The sequence below is a fragment of the Mirounga leonina genome, unplaced genomic scaffold, assembly GCF_011800145.1.
Source record: "Mirounga leonina isolate KUSES-001 unplaced genomic scaffold, KU_Mleo_1.0 Mir_178, whole genome shotgun sequence".
Taxonomy (NCBI): Eukaryota; Metazoa; Chordata; class Mammalia; order Carnivora; family Phocidae; genus Mirounga; species Mirounga leonina.
The window spans coordinates 6,436,638-6,455,372 of record NW_023270464.1 but is presented as its reverse complement, the minus strand read 5'-3'; the positions used below and the strand labels follow the sequence as shown (position 1 = coordinate 6,455,372).

Below are 18,735 nucleotides of genomic sequence, written 5' to 3'. Positions count from 1 at the left end.
GCTAATTCTTCCTTAAATGTTTGGTATAATTTAGTGAAATCATCTGGGCTTGGATATTTCATTTTTGAGAGTTTTAAAATTACAAATTGAGTTTCTTTTTTGGCTATAGGTTTTTTTGTTTGTTTGTTTGTTATGTTAGTCACCATACAGTACATCATTAGTTTTTGATGTAGTGTTCCATGATTTATTGTTTGCATATAACACCCAGTGCTCCATGGAATACGTGCCCTCCTTAATACCCAGCACCAGGCTAACCCATCCCCCCACCCCTCTCCCCTCTAAAACCCTCAGTTTGTTTCTCAGAGTCCATAGTCTCTCAGGGTTCATCTCCTCCTCCAATTTCCCCCTCTTCATTTTTCCCTTCCTTCTCCTGATGTCCTCCATGCTGTTCCTTATGTTCCACAAAAAAGTGAAACCATATGATAATTGACTTTCTCTGCTTGACTTATTTCACTAGCATAATATCTTCCAGTCCCGTCCATGTTGATGTAAAAGTTGGGTATTCATCCTTTCTGATGGCTGAGTAATATTCCATTGTATATATGGACCACATCTTCTGTATTTGTTCATCTGTTGAAGGGCATCTTGGCTCTTTCCACAGTTTGGCTATTGCAGACATTGCTGCTTTGAACATTGGGGTGCATATGGCCCTTCTCTTCACTATATCTGTGTCTTTGTGGTAAATACCCAGTAGTGCAATTGCTGGATCATAGGGTAGCTCTATTTTTATAGGGTTTTTAAATTATTTCATATTGGATGCATTGTGATAGTTTCCCTTTTTTTGGTGGGGGGAGAAATTGGTCTATTTCTTCTAAATTTTCAAACTTGTATGCATTGAGTTTTTTGTATTGTACCATCTTTTCTGTTGGTTGTCTGCAGGATCTACTTTTATATCCCATTTTATTCTTGATTTGGTTATTTGTGTCTTCTTTCTCTTTTTGTTGTTGGTCTTGCTAAAGGTTTGTTACTTTTATCAGTCTTTTAAAATAATTAGCTTGTTTTACCGGTTTTTCTCTACTTGTTTTAAATTAGTTTCTGCTCTTTATTTTTTATTATTTTTGCTTTGGGTATTTTGGTCTTCTTTTTATAGATTCTTCAGCTGGTAATTTAGACTATTGATTTGAGACTTTTCCTCTTATGTATGCATTCAAGTGCTATAAATTTCCCTCTCAGCACTGCTTTATTTCACTTCTACAAATTTTGATGTTATATTTTCATTTTCAATGTATTTTTAAACATTTCTCTTGTGTATTCCTCTTTGAGCCACACATTTAGATATATGTTCTTCAGTGTTTTAGCCTTTGAATATTTTCTTGTCCTACTGATATAGATTTCTAGTTTAATTTCGTTGTGGTTGGAGAATAAACACTTTGTATGATTTCAGTTAGATTAAATTTGTTAAGGTTTGTTTATGGCCCAGAATAGCTCTATCTTGGTATACATTCAGTGGGCACTTGAAAATAGAGTATTCTGCTGTTGTTGGGTGAAGTTTTTTATAAATGTTGTTATATCCTGTTGATAGGTGTTTTGATAAGTTCTTCCATAAGCTTGCTGATTTTCTTTCTGCTTGTTCTTTAGAGTACTGAGAGAGAAGTATGAAGAGCTCCAACCATAATAGTGGATATTTCTATTTCTCCTTTAAGTTTTTTCAGCTTTTTTGTTGTATGTGTTTTGAAGTTCTCTTGTTTTATGCACACACATATAGGATTGCTATGTCCTGGTGAATTGACCCTTTTATCATTATGTAATGTCCTTATCTGTCTCTGGTGATTTTCTTTGCTCTGAAGGCTACTTTATCTGATACTAATATAGCCGGTTCTGATCTATCTGGATAAGGTTTGCATTCTATTTCTTTCTTTATCTTTTTACTTTCAACCTGCCTATATTGTTGTATTTGATGTTAAGTTTCTTGTAGACAGCATAGTTGGGTTATGTTTTTTAATGTACTTTGCCAGTTTCCTTTGTTAAATTGCTATATTTAGGCCATTTACATTTAATATAATTATTGATACGTTAGGTCCTAAGTCTTTCATTTTATTTTTGTTTTCTGGTGCTTCTATCTTCTATCTTCCTTTCTTTCATTTTTCTGTTTTGTTTTACCTGCTTTCTCTAGGTTATTTAAACTTTTTTTGGAATTTCCTTTTTGACTTATCAATAGTGTTTTTGAGTGAAATCCTTTATGTAGATTTTTAGTGGGTGTCCTAGGTGTTGCTTTACATATAAATAGCTTATCATTGTCTGCTGATATGGCATTTTATCTGCTTGAGTGCAGAGTAGAAATCTTACCTCTGTTTGCATCCTTTACTATCCCTTGTTTATAATATGATCATCTTTACTATTTCTTCTACATACATTTAGAACCATCTCAGGCTGTTTTATAATTTTGTTTCAACCATCAAACACAATATAGAAAACTCAACAGGAGAAATAAAGCTGATCATATTTATCCATATTTTCACTTGCTCTATTTTTTCCTTCTTTATGTTCAAGCTTTCTTTTTTTATTGGTTCCTTTTTGCTTAGTGAACTTTCTTTGTCCATTTTTTTTTTTTTTAAAGATAGGGTCATAGGCAACAAATTCTTTTAGTTGCCTTCACCTGAAAATGTCTTGAGTTCCCCTTCATTCCTGACCACTGCATATGGGATTCTGAGTTGATCCTTTTTTTTTTTTACACCCAAAAGTGTTATGCCATGTCCTTCTGGCCACTATGGTCCTGATGAATAATACACTAGCATTTGAATTGCTTTTGCCCTATAGGTAAGGTATTGTTTCTCTCTTGCTGTTTTTAAAGGTTTTTCATTGTCCTTGGTTTTTTACTATGATGTGTGTTGGTAGGGATTTTTTTAGATTTATCTTGTTTGGGATTTTCTCACTTCTTGAAATTACAGATTTGTATCTTTTATCAAATTTGGGAAGTGTCAGCCATTACATCTTCATGTACTTTTTCAGTTCCACCTTCTTTTTGATTCAAGACTCCAATAATACAATTGTTAGATCTTTGTTGTAGTCCCATAGGTCACTGAGGCTCTGTTCAGTTTTTCTTTTTCTTTTTTCAAAATTTTTCTCTGTTTTTCAAATTGGGTAATTTCCATTGTTCTATCCCCCAGTTCACTCATTCTTCAATCATTCAATGCTGTTGAGCCTATCCATTTAGTTTTTATTTAGGTTATTTTATTTTTCACCTCTGAAGTTTTCATGATTTTTCTTTATATCTTGTAGTTCTTTGCTGAGACTATCTTTTCATTTATTACTCTTATGCTTGTAATTGCTCTTTGAAAGATTTTTTATGATGTTTGCTTTAAAATCTTTATCAGATAATTCTGACATCTTTGAATTGTTCATCTTGTTGGGATCTGTTGATTGTCTTTTTTTAAATAAAGATTTTATTTATTTGAGAGAGAGAGTGAGAGAAGAGCATGAGAGCGGGGAGGGTCAGAGGGAGTAGCTGACTCCCCAATGAGCAGGGAGCCCGATGTGGGGCTCAATCCCAGACTTAACTGACTGAGCCACCCAGGCACCCCATGTTGATTGTCTCTTTAAATTCACTTTGAGATCTTCCTTGTTCTTTGTATGATGAGTGATTTTCAATAGGAACCTAGACATTTTGGTTATTATATTATGAGACTCTGGGTCTTATTTAAACTTTCTGTCTATGTGTCTTTCTCTTGACACCACTCTAGCAGAGGAAGAGGGGGCATTGCCTAACTGCTAGGTGAGGGTGGAAGTTGAGATTTCATACTTGGCTTCTGTTGGTTGACATGAGGGAAGGGGAAAGGGATGGGCCCCTTCTTACTGCTAGGCAGATATGAATTTCTATTCCTTCCTACATTACTACCTAGTGAAAGTTATGGCTTCCAAATTGTCCTTCTGGGATATAAGAATCAAGAATAAAACCCAGGGAATTCACTGCAGTGTTATTCCTTGGTACTAAGGTCTAGAGGCAGTCTGCCTTCTCCTGTACACTTTTTAGAGTCTTTTTCTGTTTTCCTTATGTATAACATCCAGAGCTTTTAGTTGCTTTTAGTTGTATTTAGTGGTAAGAATGGGAAAAAGTATATCTACTCCATCTTTCTGGAACTTAATCATTTTTATTGCTCTTGCAATGAGCATTTAAAAATTCTATAATAAGTCAAAATATATAGTATCAAAAATGAGATAAGAATCATAAGTCCTATAGTTATGTGTATGTTAAGATCAGTATCACATCCTGCATATATTTTATTTAGAGAGGTCAAATAACTCTTAGTAAAGCAGGTTGGATATAAGAGAAGATTTCAGAGAGCAGTTCAGTACTGAAAGAATCAGATCATATTCATGAGTAAACAGGGGATGAGAAATAGGAGGATCACAGAATAGAATTAAACAATGGATAATACTATAAGTACAATTTTATGGAATGTTTTTCTCCCAAAACACATTCTAATATGTTTTTCAGATGATTACATTTTTTTAAAAAACATTTTAGTAATTACATAGTATTCCTCTTTATGGATATGCTAAAAATTTATTATTGGACAGTTAATTTGTTTATAATATTGTGAGCACTCTAAGTATATAATCAGTACCTTTGGGCTTCCTTGTTAATTCTGATTCCTGACCATTTCTTTAAGGTCATTTCTTAGATGTGGAATTAGCCCAAAAAGTTAATAGCTTTATTTTATTTTTTTTAATTTCTTGACATAAAGGCAAATTTAAAGGTTGCTTTGAAGAAAGTACATAGCACTTTACACATTGACTCACACAGTATTGGAAACTACCAGTTTCACTATACCATCATCAGCTCCTGAGTCTTATCATTTTAAAATACTTTCTTAACAGCTGACTTGTTTTATTTTATATACACACACCTTTGCATTAGTACAGATTTAAGAAAATGGTCCATAGTTGTGGAAGCCAATCGTTCTTTCAGTTTCTCAGAATCATTTCCTACTATCTATCCATGAGCCCATACCCAAAGAAGGACAAGTCCAGAATGTGGAAATGTAGCAATATTTCAAAGTTTTGTTCATTATTTATAAATTTGATGTTAGAATTAATCCAATAAAATGAGAGAAGACAAACATATTCAATAGCAATCTGTCACTTTTTTTCCCATTCGTATGTTTTGAGAAGTCTCATTTTACCCCTCTTATCCAAATCAGCAATACATATTCATAATCCTTGTGGTATTATTCCTTTCCTTTTCATTTGTGAGTTAATTGGGCAAGATTTTCTTTCTTATTTGTGTGTTTATGCAGTTTGCAAGAGCCAGAAGAGAAGGTGTGTTCTTAACCATTATTCCCTTGCCTTTCTGATGGAGTTGACCACTGTCAGAGACTCTGGGGACACATGAGAACAGAAGAGTACATTTAAACTCCTGGCGAAACAAGTTAGGTGGCATCTTGGGAAGGTCCTACTGGGGGCAAAGGGGGAAGTGAGTGCTGCAGCATGTAGTTGGTCAGGAGAGTGTCTTTGGGAGCTAGGAATAAGATAGAGAGCAACTCACTCTGGAAGTTGGTGAAAGTTCTTAAGAAATATCAAGGAGGCACTTCCTTCCCTGGGAATCTCTCCTTATTTCATAACCTAACCCTTTATAACAATCTATTTATGGAATTCAAGTTAGGGCAAGTGCATCCCCTTGTTAAACTGAAGAGAAACTGTTGTTCTAGATTATAATGAACATAAAAATAGGTGCAGGTTCATTTTGATCTACTGGTGAAAGCATAATTATAGATAGACAGGGGTTGGGAGATGGGAAGTTGTGGAAGAGAGAGTCAGCTGCAATTATAGATTTCAATGCAGGTATCCCCTGCACTGAGCATTTTCTTCCTAGCGAATTCAGGGTTTATAATGAAAAAAATTTCTCTGAAATATTAAGTGGCTGACATGTAACAAAAGGTCATTTATTAAAGAAGAGCATACTTTGGAACTTCATGCAGACTATTTAATCACCAGAATCACAAGAAAGTTCCAAAGTCACTCTGTTCCTGATTTTGTGATAGGAACATTTTTCTTGGTAATTGGTATAGTGTGCTTTATGGCATGAATCACTTCATTGTACTTTCCAGAAGAAGAAATGAGGTCTGTGAATAGTCTGAATTTGGCTTATTTAGCTCCTCATTGTTCCATGTAGAATAAGGCATCTGAATATGCTCTGTATTAGATGGGAAATGACTTCTGGGCTGGGGAAGGAAAAGGTGTAGAATTTTCCTTAGTGTTAGAACTCTGCGGTGATTAGTTAGGATGAATTGCCAAGTTATTTCTGGGCACTGGTAATTTATTAGCTTTCTACAAGTCTATAAGAAAAGGATTAGAGTCTAAAGATCTGTAGAGGACTCATTATTTATAGATCTTTGGTTGGTTTAAATGCCCATCTTTTCCTTTTCTGTTGTGTTTTGTTGAACTATTCGGAAGAGGGAAATATTCCCATTTTGCTTCTTACCTCCTTCTTGATTAAGGTGTGCAGGGTAACATGCTGTTTGGAAATGGGTGACGAGACTCTCAAATTCTCTTCCTGAATTGTAGTTGTTAGTGTTCTTCTAGTTCCTATAGTTTAGCAACATAGTCTATGTTTGAATGAGTTTAGGAACATCTGCAAATTTAGAAATTTCTCTGCCTTTCAGATAATGTGTAAAAATCTCAATGTTGATTCTGGAAGAAACCCCCGGGTAGGCTCTTTGCCCCCACTTGTTTTTCGAACCCTGGAATGAATGAGGTTGGGATGGATTGTTACAAGTCTTTTCTACTTCTCATACCTTCTTTAACTTTCATTATCTGTAAAAATACGTCATACACTATAGTTTTTTCTTGTCTTTTAGTTGCCTTGTGGTTCTTCTGTCATAAGTCAGAAATGACCTCTAAGATAATAGGAGTTGAGGCAATACACCTTAGTATGAGAATTTATGTTAGTTTGGCTAGTGGTTATGTGTTAGTGTTTTCTGTAGGTTTAGGAGCCAGAGGCTTCACATTTCTCTAGTGTCCTTATTTTTGTCTACTTGCTTGACCTTGGCCTGCCCTTGGCACTCTTGCTCAGGGAATCTGTAGCTCTTTCAGCCATACCCACTGGTGTCCTACTGGAGTGTTGTGGTGCAGAGGTGAGTGGAAGAGGAAGCATTATATAATCTTATGATGAAATCTCAGTCTTTTGGTGGGCCTGTGCTCCCGGGTGTTTCCTGGTGATGTAGCTCTTGCCTTCCCCAGTCTGGTGAGACAGAAAGATGACAGGGTACTGGTGTGGGCTGGATGCCCTCTCCCTGGCAGGAATAAATCTGACAAAGTCTGGAGAGTAGGCCTTTGCTAAGGAGAAGGCTCTGGGTGGCCTGTTTCCCTAGAGTTGCTCCCTCTATCCCCATGTCAGAGTTAAAAGGTGATCTTTTTTTTGTTTGTTTGTTTTTTACATATTTTCCATGAGAATTGAGGGGGTGGGATGCTGCTAGAGATAAAAATCCATGGAAGTACAGGGGTGTCCAAAGGATTGTGGCCGGTGTCATGTGGATGGATGTGGTGTGGGGGTTTGGTTTGGTTCCCCTCCACCTGTGTAATCACAGCTTTGTCCTCAGTCCCACCGGGGCACTGCTCAAGCTCTCTATGAATATAACTGGCCCCCACTGCACCACCCCCCAGCCTCTGGCAGCATCAACTCATGTACTCACAATGTTCTTTTTAGTTTTCTCTTGGATTTTTGTTTCGAGGGATTTCTCATACTTTTTTTATGATCTTAGGTTTGCATTTAAAAAAATTGGTTTGATTTCTTCCAGCATTTCTAGGTGTTTTGTGGCACGATGGTGCTCAGGTTATGGAGTCTACTGTTTTGGCAGAACCAGGAGTATGTCTCCTATGCACGCACTTTTCTCATGGGTCTGTTCTCCGCTTCAGCTCTACTTCTGTCTTCCTGTGTCACCTCTGCCTCTGACCTCTTCATTAACTGACTTAATCTCTTTGTGTTTTCCCTCTGCACAAACTGCGATTATCTCATGCCTTGCTTTCATGCCAGTAACTCAATTTTTAGCTGGGCCTGTTTTGTCTCTTTCTGTGTCTAATTTATTAGCTATGTAATCATGTTGTTTGGTTCTCAGTTTATTTATTTAACTCTGCAGTTTCCCTTTCATTTCATTTGGTTACTTTATAATTTTGTCTTTGAAATCATGTTTAATTTGATCCAAGGTTTTATTAAGTTATATAGTATTAAAGAACTCATGGGAAGCATGCACTTCTTGTTTGGGCTTTTTTCCAGACTATATTCTGTATTTTAGTTGTGCCTATCTGCTTGCCTTCCTTTCTTCCTTGTATTTGCTATTTTTAAAAATGTATCCATCCATTTGTTCATTTATTTATTGCCATATATGTTTTTTATGCAGCTATCATTCCAAATTTTTTTTTCATCTTGCCCAGGCTTTATCCTTATAATGTGTCTACTCATAATTTTTAATTTTCTGGGTTACAATGGTGGTGAACTATTTTTTCCTATCATTCTTTCTTTATTTGTGGTCCTGTTTATTTTTCCTCAATTTATTAAACCAATTAATCTGTATTACTTGTAGAAGTATTAGAAATGCCAAATAACAACAAAGAAAGAAGACATTGCTGCTTTTATATCCTGCTCCGACCTTCCCTTCATGTACTTCATCCCCTCCTCTTTGGCCTTTTGAACCCACCTTTGCACCAGTTACATGTGGGGTGTTCTGTTGGGATTCCTGTATCTCTAGCTGATGTCTTTAGAGGACCTCAATTATAATGAGACACACCACAATAATTTCCTGTCAGAGTTCATTGGAAAATCCTTGTGCTGATGCTGCACACATTTCTGTAATTTCTCAGGCATTTGTGGGGATCTGGCGTTGCATGTGATTGTTTGCTCTTAGCCCAAAGATAATGTGTTCTGTGCGCTGCATGTGTGGTAGTGAAGGCAATGCTTGGACACTGATTCAGTTAGGATGATGGTTAAGTAAAGGGAAATTTATTGTATCTGTTCAAGGAGAGTTGAGATAAAGCTTGATTCCTGGGTCACCCAGTGACACTGAAGCCCTTCTCCCTCCCCTGCACTCCATAATCTCCCCTGCTCCTGCCACCATGCCCTCCCCTTCCCAGCTCTGTTAACCCAAGGTGTGGTGTCTTCTCGGTTAGGTTCCACTTTCATGATCACTTTCCCCGGCTTTGTTACGCAAGATTTGGGTCTTCTGGGGGAGATAGGGAGGCCCTTCTTGCAGAAGTGGAAAGAAGGCCTTTCAATCCTAGTTAAAAGTGCACCCTTGAAATCACCCTCCTCTCCTTGGGGAACCTGGGTAGTGCTGGGGATGGGGTCCACCCAGCAGGAACCATACAAGGTCAGGGCAGGTCACTTCCCCAGGGAATCCCTTTCATACCTGCACACACAGGCAGCTGGAGTGGCTTGGTGATGAGCCCCAGTCCCTTCAGTATTGCACTGGGCAGTGGGTTTTATAGGGGAATGAAAATCAGTTGGCATTGGCCAAATCAAGGACCTAAGCTCAGGAGCCACACTTGCCTTAGTTCACCTGGCATGCATACTTCCCAAGGAGTCAGCCTGATGGGCCAGTTTTGTACCCTTGGTTATGGTGTGTCTTACCTGGGCTTAAGTCAGTAAGGAATTACACACTGACCTGTTGGGAGGAATGTATATATAAAATATATAAGTACTCTGGCCTGATTTTACAGATTTCTTCAAGTCTTTCTCGGCATTGCTCCTGAAAACAGTGTTCTAGAGCTATGCAGGATTAACTTTGGTAGTTAAAAATAAGATAAAAGTGTTCAAGATCACTTCAGGAAGTTCCAGAGGCAGTTTTCCAAGGACCGGAATTTGCTTCGGCGGAGTTCTTTGGAACAGTGTGTACAGTATCAGGCTCTTCAGAGTGATGTGTTTTGAAGGACCACAGCATAACACGTTGCCTTCATTTGTTAGTACTTAACAATACTGTTAGAAATAAGTATATATCTCTAAACAGGTCAGTGATGATTAAAGATTTCCAGAACCTCAGTAGGAAAATAGTGAGGTTCCTGGGCCATGCCTGTTGAGAAGCTGGGTAGCTGGTGGAAGGACATGAGCATCCAACACTTGAAACTGTTGCACACATTCTTTTTGAAAAGATTAACATCTTCACATTCATACATCACAATACCCTTAACCTATTAGGAAAATTAAATGTTAACATCAAGACATTTACCTTCTAGGCCCAGATTTCAGTGAGCATCAAAGCAATATAATCATGTGCCACTTCCAAAGGTAGGCAGTCAGGGAGAGATGAGATTTTGCCTCTGTGGGCCAAACTTCTAAGTCTCCCCAGGACCTTTGTGTTGGAGGAACTTGTTTCTGATCATTGAAAGGTGGAAAACTTGGGATGCCTGGGTGGCTCAGTCGGTCAAGTATCTGCCTTTGACTCAGGTCATGATCCCAGGGTCCAGGGACTGCACCCAGCATTGGGCTCCTTGCTCAGTGGGGAGCCTGCTTCTCCATCTCCCTCTGCCCCTCCTCCCCACTTATGTTCTCTCTCTCTCTCTCTCTCAAATATATTAATTCTTAAAAAAAAAGAAAGGTGGAAAACTTTCCTATGCTTTAGGCACTTTTTGTGTGTTACTCATTTAATCCTTGCAACTTGCTGGAGAGATGGCAATCAGTTTCCTATTTTTATGTATAGGAATCTGAGTCTCAGAAAAGCTCAGTGACCACCCCAAGTCTACACAACTTGTTTGTAACACAGCCGGGTCTGCCTGTGATGTCTAGACTTTTCAGTTGTACTCCCATGTCACAGACCATGAGCAACCCCAAAATGAGAGCAGAGATGACATAGGGCTCTGCACCTTGAGAGGGCCAGGTTTTAGGTACGAGAAACAGACTATCTTAACAAATGCTGAGCCCTTTACCAGTGGCTCTCAAACTTTTAAGCTTCAGGACCCCTTTACTCTCATAAAAGTTATTGGGAATTCCTCCCAATTTTCTTTACATGGGTTATATCTATCAATATTTACCATGTTAGAAATGAAAATTAAGAAAACAGTTTAAGTTCATTAATTCATTTAAAATTATAATAAACCCATGCCATGTTAATGTAACCAATATTTTTCTGAAAAGTAACTATATTTACCCAAGCAAAACAATTTTAGTGAGAAGGGTGGCACTGTTTTGTATTTTGCAAATCTCCTTAGTGCCAAGCTTCATGGAAGACAGCTGGATTCTCTTCTCTGCTTCTGTATTCAGTCTGCTGCTGACATCATATGCCATGGGCTCTCTGCAAAGCTCTACTCAGTGCTCATGAGGAAATGAGGGGGAAACAGCTTAGTAACTTCTAACGATTATGAAAAAAGTTTTTCACTGATCCTCTAAAGCATCTCAGAACCTCAGAGGTTCCCAGACCGTACTTTGAGAACTCCTGTATGACACGAATACCAAAGGGAACCACTTTTCATTAACATCACCAAGGTGCTCACTGTTATGACAGAGTCTCATGGTGGCTCAAACACAGGTGTTGGGATAAACAGGTAAGGGATTGGATCTCAACTTCCACACTGAGCTGTGTGACATAGGGCCAGGAGCTTGTTTTGTTTCACAGTTGACATTTTTTGCACCCATTCCCTCTTGATTATAAAGATAGATATGCTCACCTGAAGACATTCGAGCAGAACAGAGACATATTAGGTTAAATTTGGGAGCTCTCCCATAATCTCCATTATTAAATGAGAACAATGACAGTACTGATTTTGCTGGGTTGTTCTCACAAGACTGAATGAGTTAATACAAAGTGTGTGCATGCGTGCATGCACACATGACATTTGGAAGAATGCAAATGTCTACTGAAGATTTAGCTATGTTATTTTCAGATACCATTTACTGATATTCTCTGTGGTGAAAATCATATGCTTGTTCATCTTTTGCCCATTTTTCTATTTGATTGTCTGCCCTTTTCTTATTGATTTGTAGTTTATTTCTTATTCTGGATATGAGGGTGTGTGTGTGTGTCAGATCTACTATCTTGCTGACTTAGGGAAAATCACAGACTCTCAGTTTATTATTCTGTAAAACTATGACAAAAATATGGTTGGGGTAAAATTAAATTAGATAAAAGAAGTAATCCTTGGTATCAACTATAGAGACTACACAAATAGGAATTTATGTTATCCAGCAATTTTCTCTGCAAACAAGAATTTAGGCACAGTGAGAGAGATGTACTGTTATCTACTTTTTCTCAGCATCTATACAAAAGCAAAGAAAAAGTGTTGGGAGCTCTGCAAAATAATGTTGAATAATGTTGCTGTACGACTTCCAGAAGAATAATTGCTTCAAGATAGCACATTACACATCATCAGAACTGTTGTACTCAAAGCAGATACATGATTATTCTGGGAGATTGATTCAGAAAGTATGGATGCTTAAATCAAAGTGTACTTTTTAAAAAAACAACACTCCCTTTATTGAAGTATGATTGACACACAAAAACTTTATTTATTTATTATTAATTTCTGTGGTAACACTTAATCTACCCTTTTAACAGATTTTTAAGTATATAACATAGCATTGCTAAGTATAGGCTCCATGCCTCACAGGAGATCTCTAGGAATTGTTTATCTTGCAAAGCTGAACCTTTGTTGCCGTGGCCTAAGACCTCCCATTCCCCTGGCAGCCGCCGTCCGACTCTGTGCTTCTGTGAGCTCAACTACTGTAGATTCCTCATATAAGTGGAATCAGGTAGTATTTGTTTTTCTCTGTCTGGCTTATTTCATTTAGGATCGTGCCCTCCTGGTTCATCTGTGCTGTCACAAATAGCAGAATTTCCTCATTTTTTAAGGCTGAATAATATTCTGAAGTGTTCAGAATAAAAAACAAAAACAAAAACCAAAGAAAGAGGCATTAGACTAGTTGGCTTTGGGGGTGCTTTGCCACAAGGGCCTCCTGTGATCCCATGGCAACCACGAGTTCTGTCTCCTCCTGTGTCATCCCGGGGTCAGGAAGGAGAATGGATCTTGCAGGAGACCTGTGTGGTGAGCGCAGCCCCACAGGGACAGACGCTGGCACTGAGTCACATGTCACGGCTTGTAGGATGCTCTCCTCGCCTCTCCCACTTTGGGAGGTGGTCAGGGCAACTGTTATCGCCTAGTTCCTAGGAGATAAAATTGAAACCCGCAGAAACTGAGTGCCTGAGATTGGAGGGCTGAGAGTGGAGCCTGGAGGATCTTCTGCTGGCATGGAGTCTGCCTCTCCACTCTGTCCTTCCGGGCTGGGTCAGGACAGGAGTGGCCAGGTGGCAGCCTGAGGGTCTGGAATCACTGAAACCCATATTCAGATTCTGTGCTGCTTGCTGGTGATTTATTCAGAGACCCTTGGCCCAGGGTTTGGGGCTCGGGTTTGGAGATATCATTCCTCCTCCCTGCAGGAATCCTAGTGTTTGACCAGTGTACCATCCAGCTCGTGAGGAAAGAGACTATTGAGTGCAGCTTCATCAGCTAATTCAGGATTTAAATGAGCTCAAGTGCAGTGCAGGAGGCTGGTGGCTTTGCTGTCAGTGGAGGGTGTTTAGATGAGAGGGAAGGAAGTTTCCCTCCTGGGTTGAATCAGTAGGTTCTGGGTGATGGGAGTGGAGCCCCTGCCTACATGCCAGGAACATCCTAATGCCCGAGGCCAGAGAGGCATCTGGGAACCACAGCTCCATCTGCCAGCTTTCTAAACCAAAGGCTCAGTCTCTGTGCCCAGTTCTCTACATCACCTCAGCATGCGCAGCAATGCAAACCCTGGGGCACGGCAGTTGAATGCAGGCTGAAATTCTGCCTTAGGCCCTCTTGTAGAAGACTCAGGAAGCAGGGCACTATGGGTATCCTGGGGGTGGCAGGAAGGAAGGGCTAGAGGCTGGCGTGGGCACCAGGGTGTGTAGGAGAGACCTGGCCACTGTAGACTGCACAGGCCCTGGGTCACCTGAGCTGCACCTGTGGAGGGCCACTGAGGGGTGTTAGTGTCCTCTGCAGGCAGGTGGCTGTCCTCTGTGTTTATAACTCTAGGAGCTGGTTGCCGGGTGCCTTCTGAAGTAGGCTGGGCTGTTGTAGGCCAGGGAGTTTCTTCCTCATGGTGAACTGTAACCTGTCTCTCTTATGTCTCTCCTCGCTGCTCCTCATTCTCCTATGCAAAGCCAAGGTCTGCCTGAGTTGCTGGCTCCATGCTGGAGCCCCTGGTGAGCCAGGAGGCAGCCTCAGTCCATGGCAGGAGAAAGGAGGGTGGGGGGAGGGCAGGCCCTGGGAGGTGAGGAGGAATAAGGTCTTGAAGGGCGAATGATACAGGTGATGGCATGAGGGATCCATGTCTTTTGGTCTTCCAGTATCATAGGGTGTAAAAATGAAGGGTTATCCTTGGGACTCCTCCACCCCTGTCATTCTATCTGAAGGAACCCTGTTCCTTTCCTTTCACCTTTTGTAATTATATCATTGTTGAATTGTGTAATCCCACCCCTGACTCGCATTTTATGTTCCATGAGCTCAAGAATGATGTTCAGTTCCTACTCTATATGTCCAGATGGCCTAATGCCTGAGACAGGAAGTGCTCTGTAAACATTCATTGAATGAATGAATGAATGAATGAATGAATGAATGAATGAATAGATGAATGAATGGACACTTAGCTGGACTCTAGCTTATAGAAAAGGCTGTGTACTGCTCTAAGAACCTTAGACTTCATTCTTTGAGCAGTGCAGCTGGATGAAGGCAGAGAGCCCCTTCTGGAGCTGAGTAGGGGTCCATGTGTGGTGGGGCACTGTCTTCATCATCTTGGGCTCCTATAACAAAAATATCACAGACTGGGTGGCTTAAGCAACACACATTTATTTCTCACAGGTTGGATGCTGGGAAATCCAAGATCAGTGCACTGGCCAATCTGGTGTCTGGTGAGAACCTGCTTCGTGGCTCATAGACAGCTGTGTCCTCACATAGCAGAAGGGGCGAGGGAGTTCTCTGGGGTCTCTGTTATAAGGCACCAATCCCATTCACAGAGGCTCTGCTCTCATGACCTAATCTCCTTCCAAAGGTCCCACCTCCAGATACCATCACAGTGGGGGTTAAGTTTGAACATGTGAATTTCGGGGGGGACACAAACATTCAGGGTGTGATGGAGAGGGGGCACCACACCCAGGGGTGGGAAGGACATAGGACATCTTGTCTCTGTACAGACTGAGAGAGCTGAGGGACACAGCCAGCGGGTGGCCCTGGGATGAAAGCGGAAGAAAGAGACCCGCTCTGGGAAGGCGCACAGCAGCCTCCTTGCTGATCTGCGGCTGGTCCCCCAGAGTCTGAACGGAGGGCTCCCCTACCTGGCATCGTTGTGCTCTCTGGCGGTGGATGGCTGCTGCTCAGTGTTGATTACAGTTTGAAATGCCGGCACTTCAGTCCCGTGCTGCTACACACCACAGACATCCCGTTTCACTGTAATGAGGTTTCAGTTAGAATGTTGGAAAGAAGAAAGCCTTTTAATTAGATTGGCAGTAATTGAGCTCCCAAACCACAGAAGTCTTTTTCTCAGAAGCTGAAAACACAGATGCAATTAAAAGAAGGAAAGCCACCCAAATGGAACACTGGCTAATTTTAAGTCCATTAAAAACAACAACTCCTTAATAAGTTGACGCAACGGATATATGTCCTAAAAGAGTTCAATGATGCTTTCAAATAATATTGGAGATTGAACCGGAACTAGAGTACTTGTGCAGTTCAAACATATGGCTCTATCGGGGACAATTGGCTCAGCACAGAATACCGAGAAGTGTTAGCTACATAACTTTTTCCACCAAAAAGACTCTGCCATGGTTTATTTTGAAAAATAGGATGTATTTTTCCTGTAACAAAACTGACAGCTTCTTCTGGATACAGCTGCGACCTGGGACCCTACTAGGATGGTGTTGCCTGTCCCTTCCCAAGCAGCTCTCTCTTTCTTTGGGATTCACATACCTCCCTGCCTGCCAATTTCACCTCTCAAAGTTGCTCAGAATTTGAGCTGCTGAGCCAGGGGCATTGATGCATCAAAGAATCGTTGCCAGCTCCTTACATGATCAGCACATTTTTATTTTAATGAGAAAGAGCATTTATTTCTCATTGGCATCCCAGCTCTCTGACCACGCCCCAGCAGATGCCATGTTCTTTCTGCCATTGGGTCCGTTTTTGTATATGCCATCAGTTAACGGGGCCAGGTAATTCCTGTTGGAGGAGCTCACAGTCTCAGCTTCTAGGCACATCTGCCCGGGGGCATTAGTAAATACTTTCTCCTAAAGAGAGTGACACTTGCCAATTTACAGAGTCCTTTAGGTGGGAATTGGGGGCTGAGTTCTGAAAAACTCCATCTCAGCAGAACTGTTGCATGAAACTTGCTCATTTGCTAGGCCATGTTGGGCTTGGCCAGCAGTAATAAGACCCTGCTTGCATATCAGTTGGGAGGATTGATGTTCCCCAGAATTTTCTTTAGATGTCCTGTTCTGGGGCAAAGCTGTCGTTGGTACACTATCCCAAGCTCTGGTTAGAGCACAGACGTGACACCCTGCTGGATCCCATTCTCAGGTGGTTTGGGAATGTGGAGAAAGGGGCTTTGAGTCAGAAAGATCCAAGTTTGAATAGCTCCTTCAGGAGTCATCTTACCTTTCTGAAACTTCGTTTGCTTATTAGGACAGAATTTACCTTTAGGTGTGTGTCAGGGGCCAGACATGCTTCTTGGTAGATAGATGATGAGAGAAAAGAAAGGCAGATCCATAGGGACCAGGCAGAAATGTGACCCACGCAGTGCCATTGGCCTCCAGCGTGGCCGCTGGCAAGGTCATACTCCCTTTCCTGGTGGAGGGAAGCACAAGATACTTACATTTGTTTAAAACTGTATACATTCTGGTAATAAACTTGACTTTAGAAAATTGGAGGGGTGCCTGGGTGGCTCAGTCGTTAAGCATCTGCCTTCGGCTCAGGTCATGATCCCGGGTTCCTGGGATGGAGGCCCGCATTGGCATCGGGCTCCCTGCTCAGTGGGAAGCCTGCTTCTCCCTCTCCCACTCCCCCTGCTTGTGTTCCCTCTCTCGCTGTCTTTCTCTCTGTCAAAAAATAAATAAATGAAATCTTTAAAAAAAGTTGGAATTTGTACCCAATTTTATTTTCTTAAGCATAGAAATTATTGTAAAGGGTACAAAGGAAAATAAGCTAAATCATTAGCAAGTGTCATATCTGGATGTGGGGCTGTGGGGTCTTAATTTTCCTCTTTATACTTCTTCATATTTTGTAAGTACTCTATAATAAATGTGCTTACCTCTGGGGAAATTCTGCTTGCGGGTATTTGGAAGCGCTTGGCGCCTCCTAATTTCCGCACACTCCAGCAGTCCCAGTAGCCCGATTCCTGCATGAATAACAGTATCACTCCCTCTTTTGTAAACCATATAAACCATATTTATGGTTCTTTCTTTTTCTTTGAAGGATGAGAAGAACCAAGTTTTAACCACCAACATTTGGCTGCAGATGGTAAGTTGAGACAGTGGCAGTCCTCTGCTGTGGGTCTTCCTGCTCTTCCTTCCCAGAGGCCAGTGCTTGAAATGCAGGGGAAGCAGGGGGCCCCTGAGAAAAGCCAAGGCAGTCCTCCATCACTGCACACGTGCCAATGTAAGTGAAATAGAACATCCGCTTTGGGGTGTTTCTCACTGCATCCTGCAGGACTAGATGCATGCTTGTATTTCACTATAGGGTGATTTGGGGACATTTTAAAAGCACTTCATGCAAGACAAATAATAAGATTAACATCTGCATTGTCTGTAACCTGCACTAACTGGTCCCCAGGGCTCAGGGGCACCTGGCTCCCTCCCCATGCCCCTGGGTGCACATATTGGAATCCTAGAGAGTTGCCTAAGCCAGAGGCCTCCACACTTAGTGCTCCAGTGGCCCCTGCAAAAGTTTTGAAATGCTATATTCCATTCATGGATTTTTAACTTGACATCTAAAATTCTCACCTAAATTTAATGAATTGCAAATGATGTCTCTTCCAGCAAATTGTAAATATTGACATTAGAAAGTAAAACTGTTAGTCTCTATTTTTTTTTGTTTCCTTTACTATATATATATTTTTTATTCTTATGTTAATCCCCATACATTACATCATTAGTTTTAGATGAAGTGTTCCATGATTCATTGTTTGTGCATAACACCCAGTGCTCCATGCAGAATGTGCCCTCCTCAATACCCACCACCAGGCTAACCCATTCTCCCACCCCCTTCCCCCTGTTAGTCTCTATTTTAAGTGGAATCTAAATGAATGCCATAATAATTTGATGTCCATATCATTCACTTAAGAAATATATAAACAAAGCCTTCCTTAACTGCCAGATATTTCACACAGTCCCTGTCTTCTTTGTACCAGCATCGCGATTCCAATTTTCACACAGAATTTTATCCTAACGTAGTATAATTTTGTGTTTGCAGGTCTTTTATTAATCACTCTGTCTTGGTTCTCTTAAATATAAATATTTACGTAAAAATTATTCCTTTAGACAATAAGTGTTAATTTTTTTTCTCCTAGATTGATTTAGGTTTACAATGATTATTGGTACGTAATTCATCAAGGTGACATTCGTCTCTCTACCAAAGATGAGGCTTTGTTTTAAATTAATTCATGTATTCATAGATGACTATTTTTTTATTATCAGAAATGAGACACTGATGTAGATTTCACCATCAGTTCTATGATTTTTTAAAATAGATGTAGTAATGTGTCATTCATAATGAAAGATATTTTGTTACAGCAGTGTTAATCAATTC

General features: G+C 40.4%; 1 protein-coding gene across 1 annotated transcript in view; it reads left to right on the top strand.

The window, feature by feature from the left end:
* Positions 1–18,735, top strand: part of LOC118022967 (neuronal acetylcholine receptor subunit alpha-7) — a 129,933-nt gene that overhangs the window by 41,537 nt on the left and 69,661 nt on the right. The window contains exon 3 of the mRNA XM_035023960.1: positions 17,404–17,448. Coding sequence (XP_034879851.1) covers positions 17,404–17,448 — 45 coding nt within the window. The remainder of the gene's footprint in view (positions 1–17,403; positions 17,449–18,735) is intronic.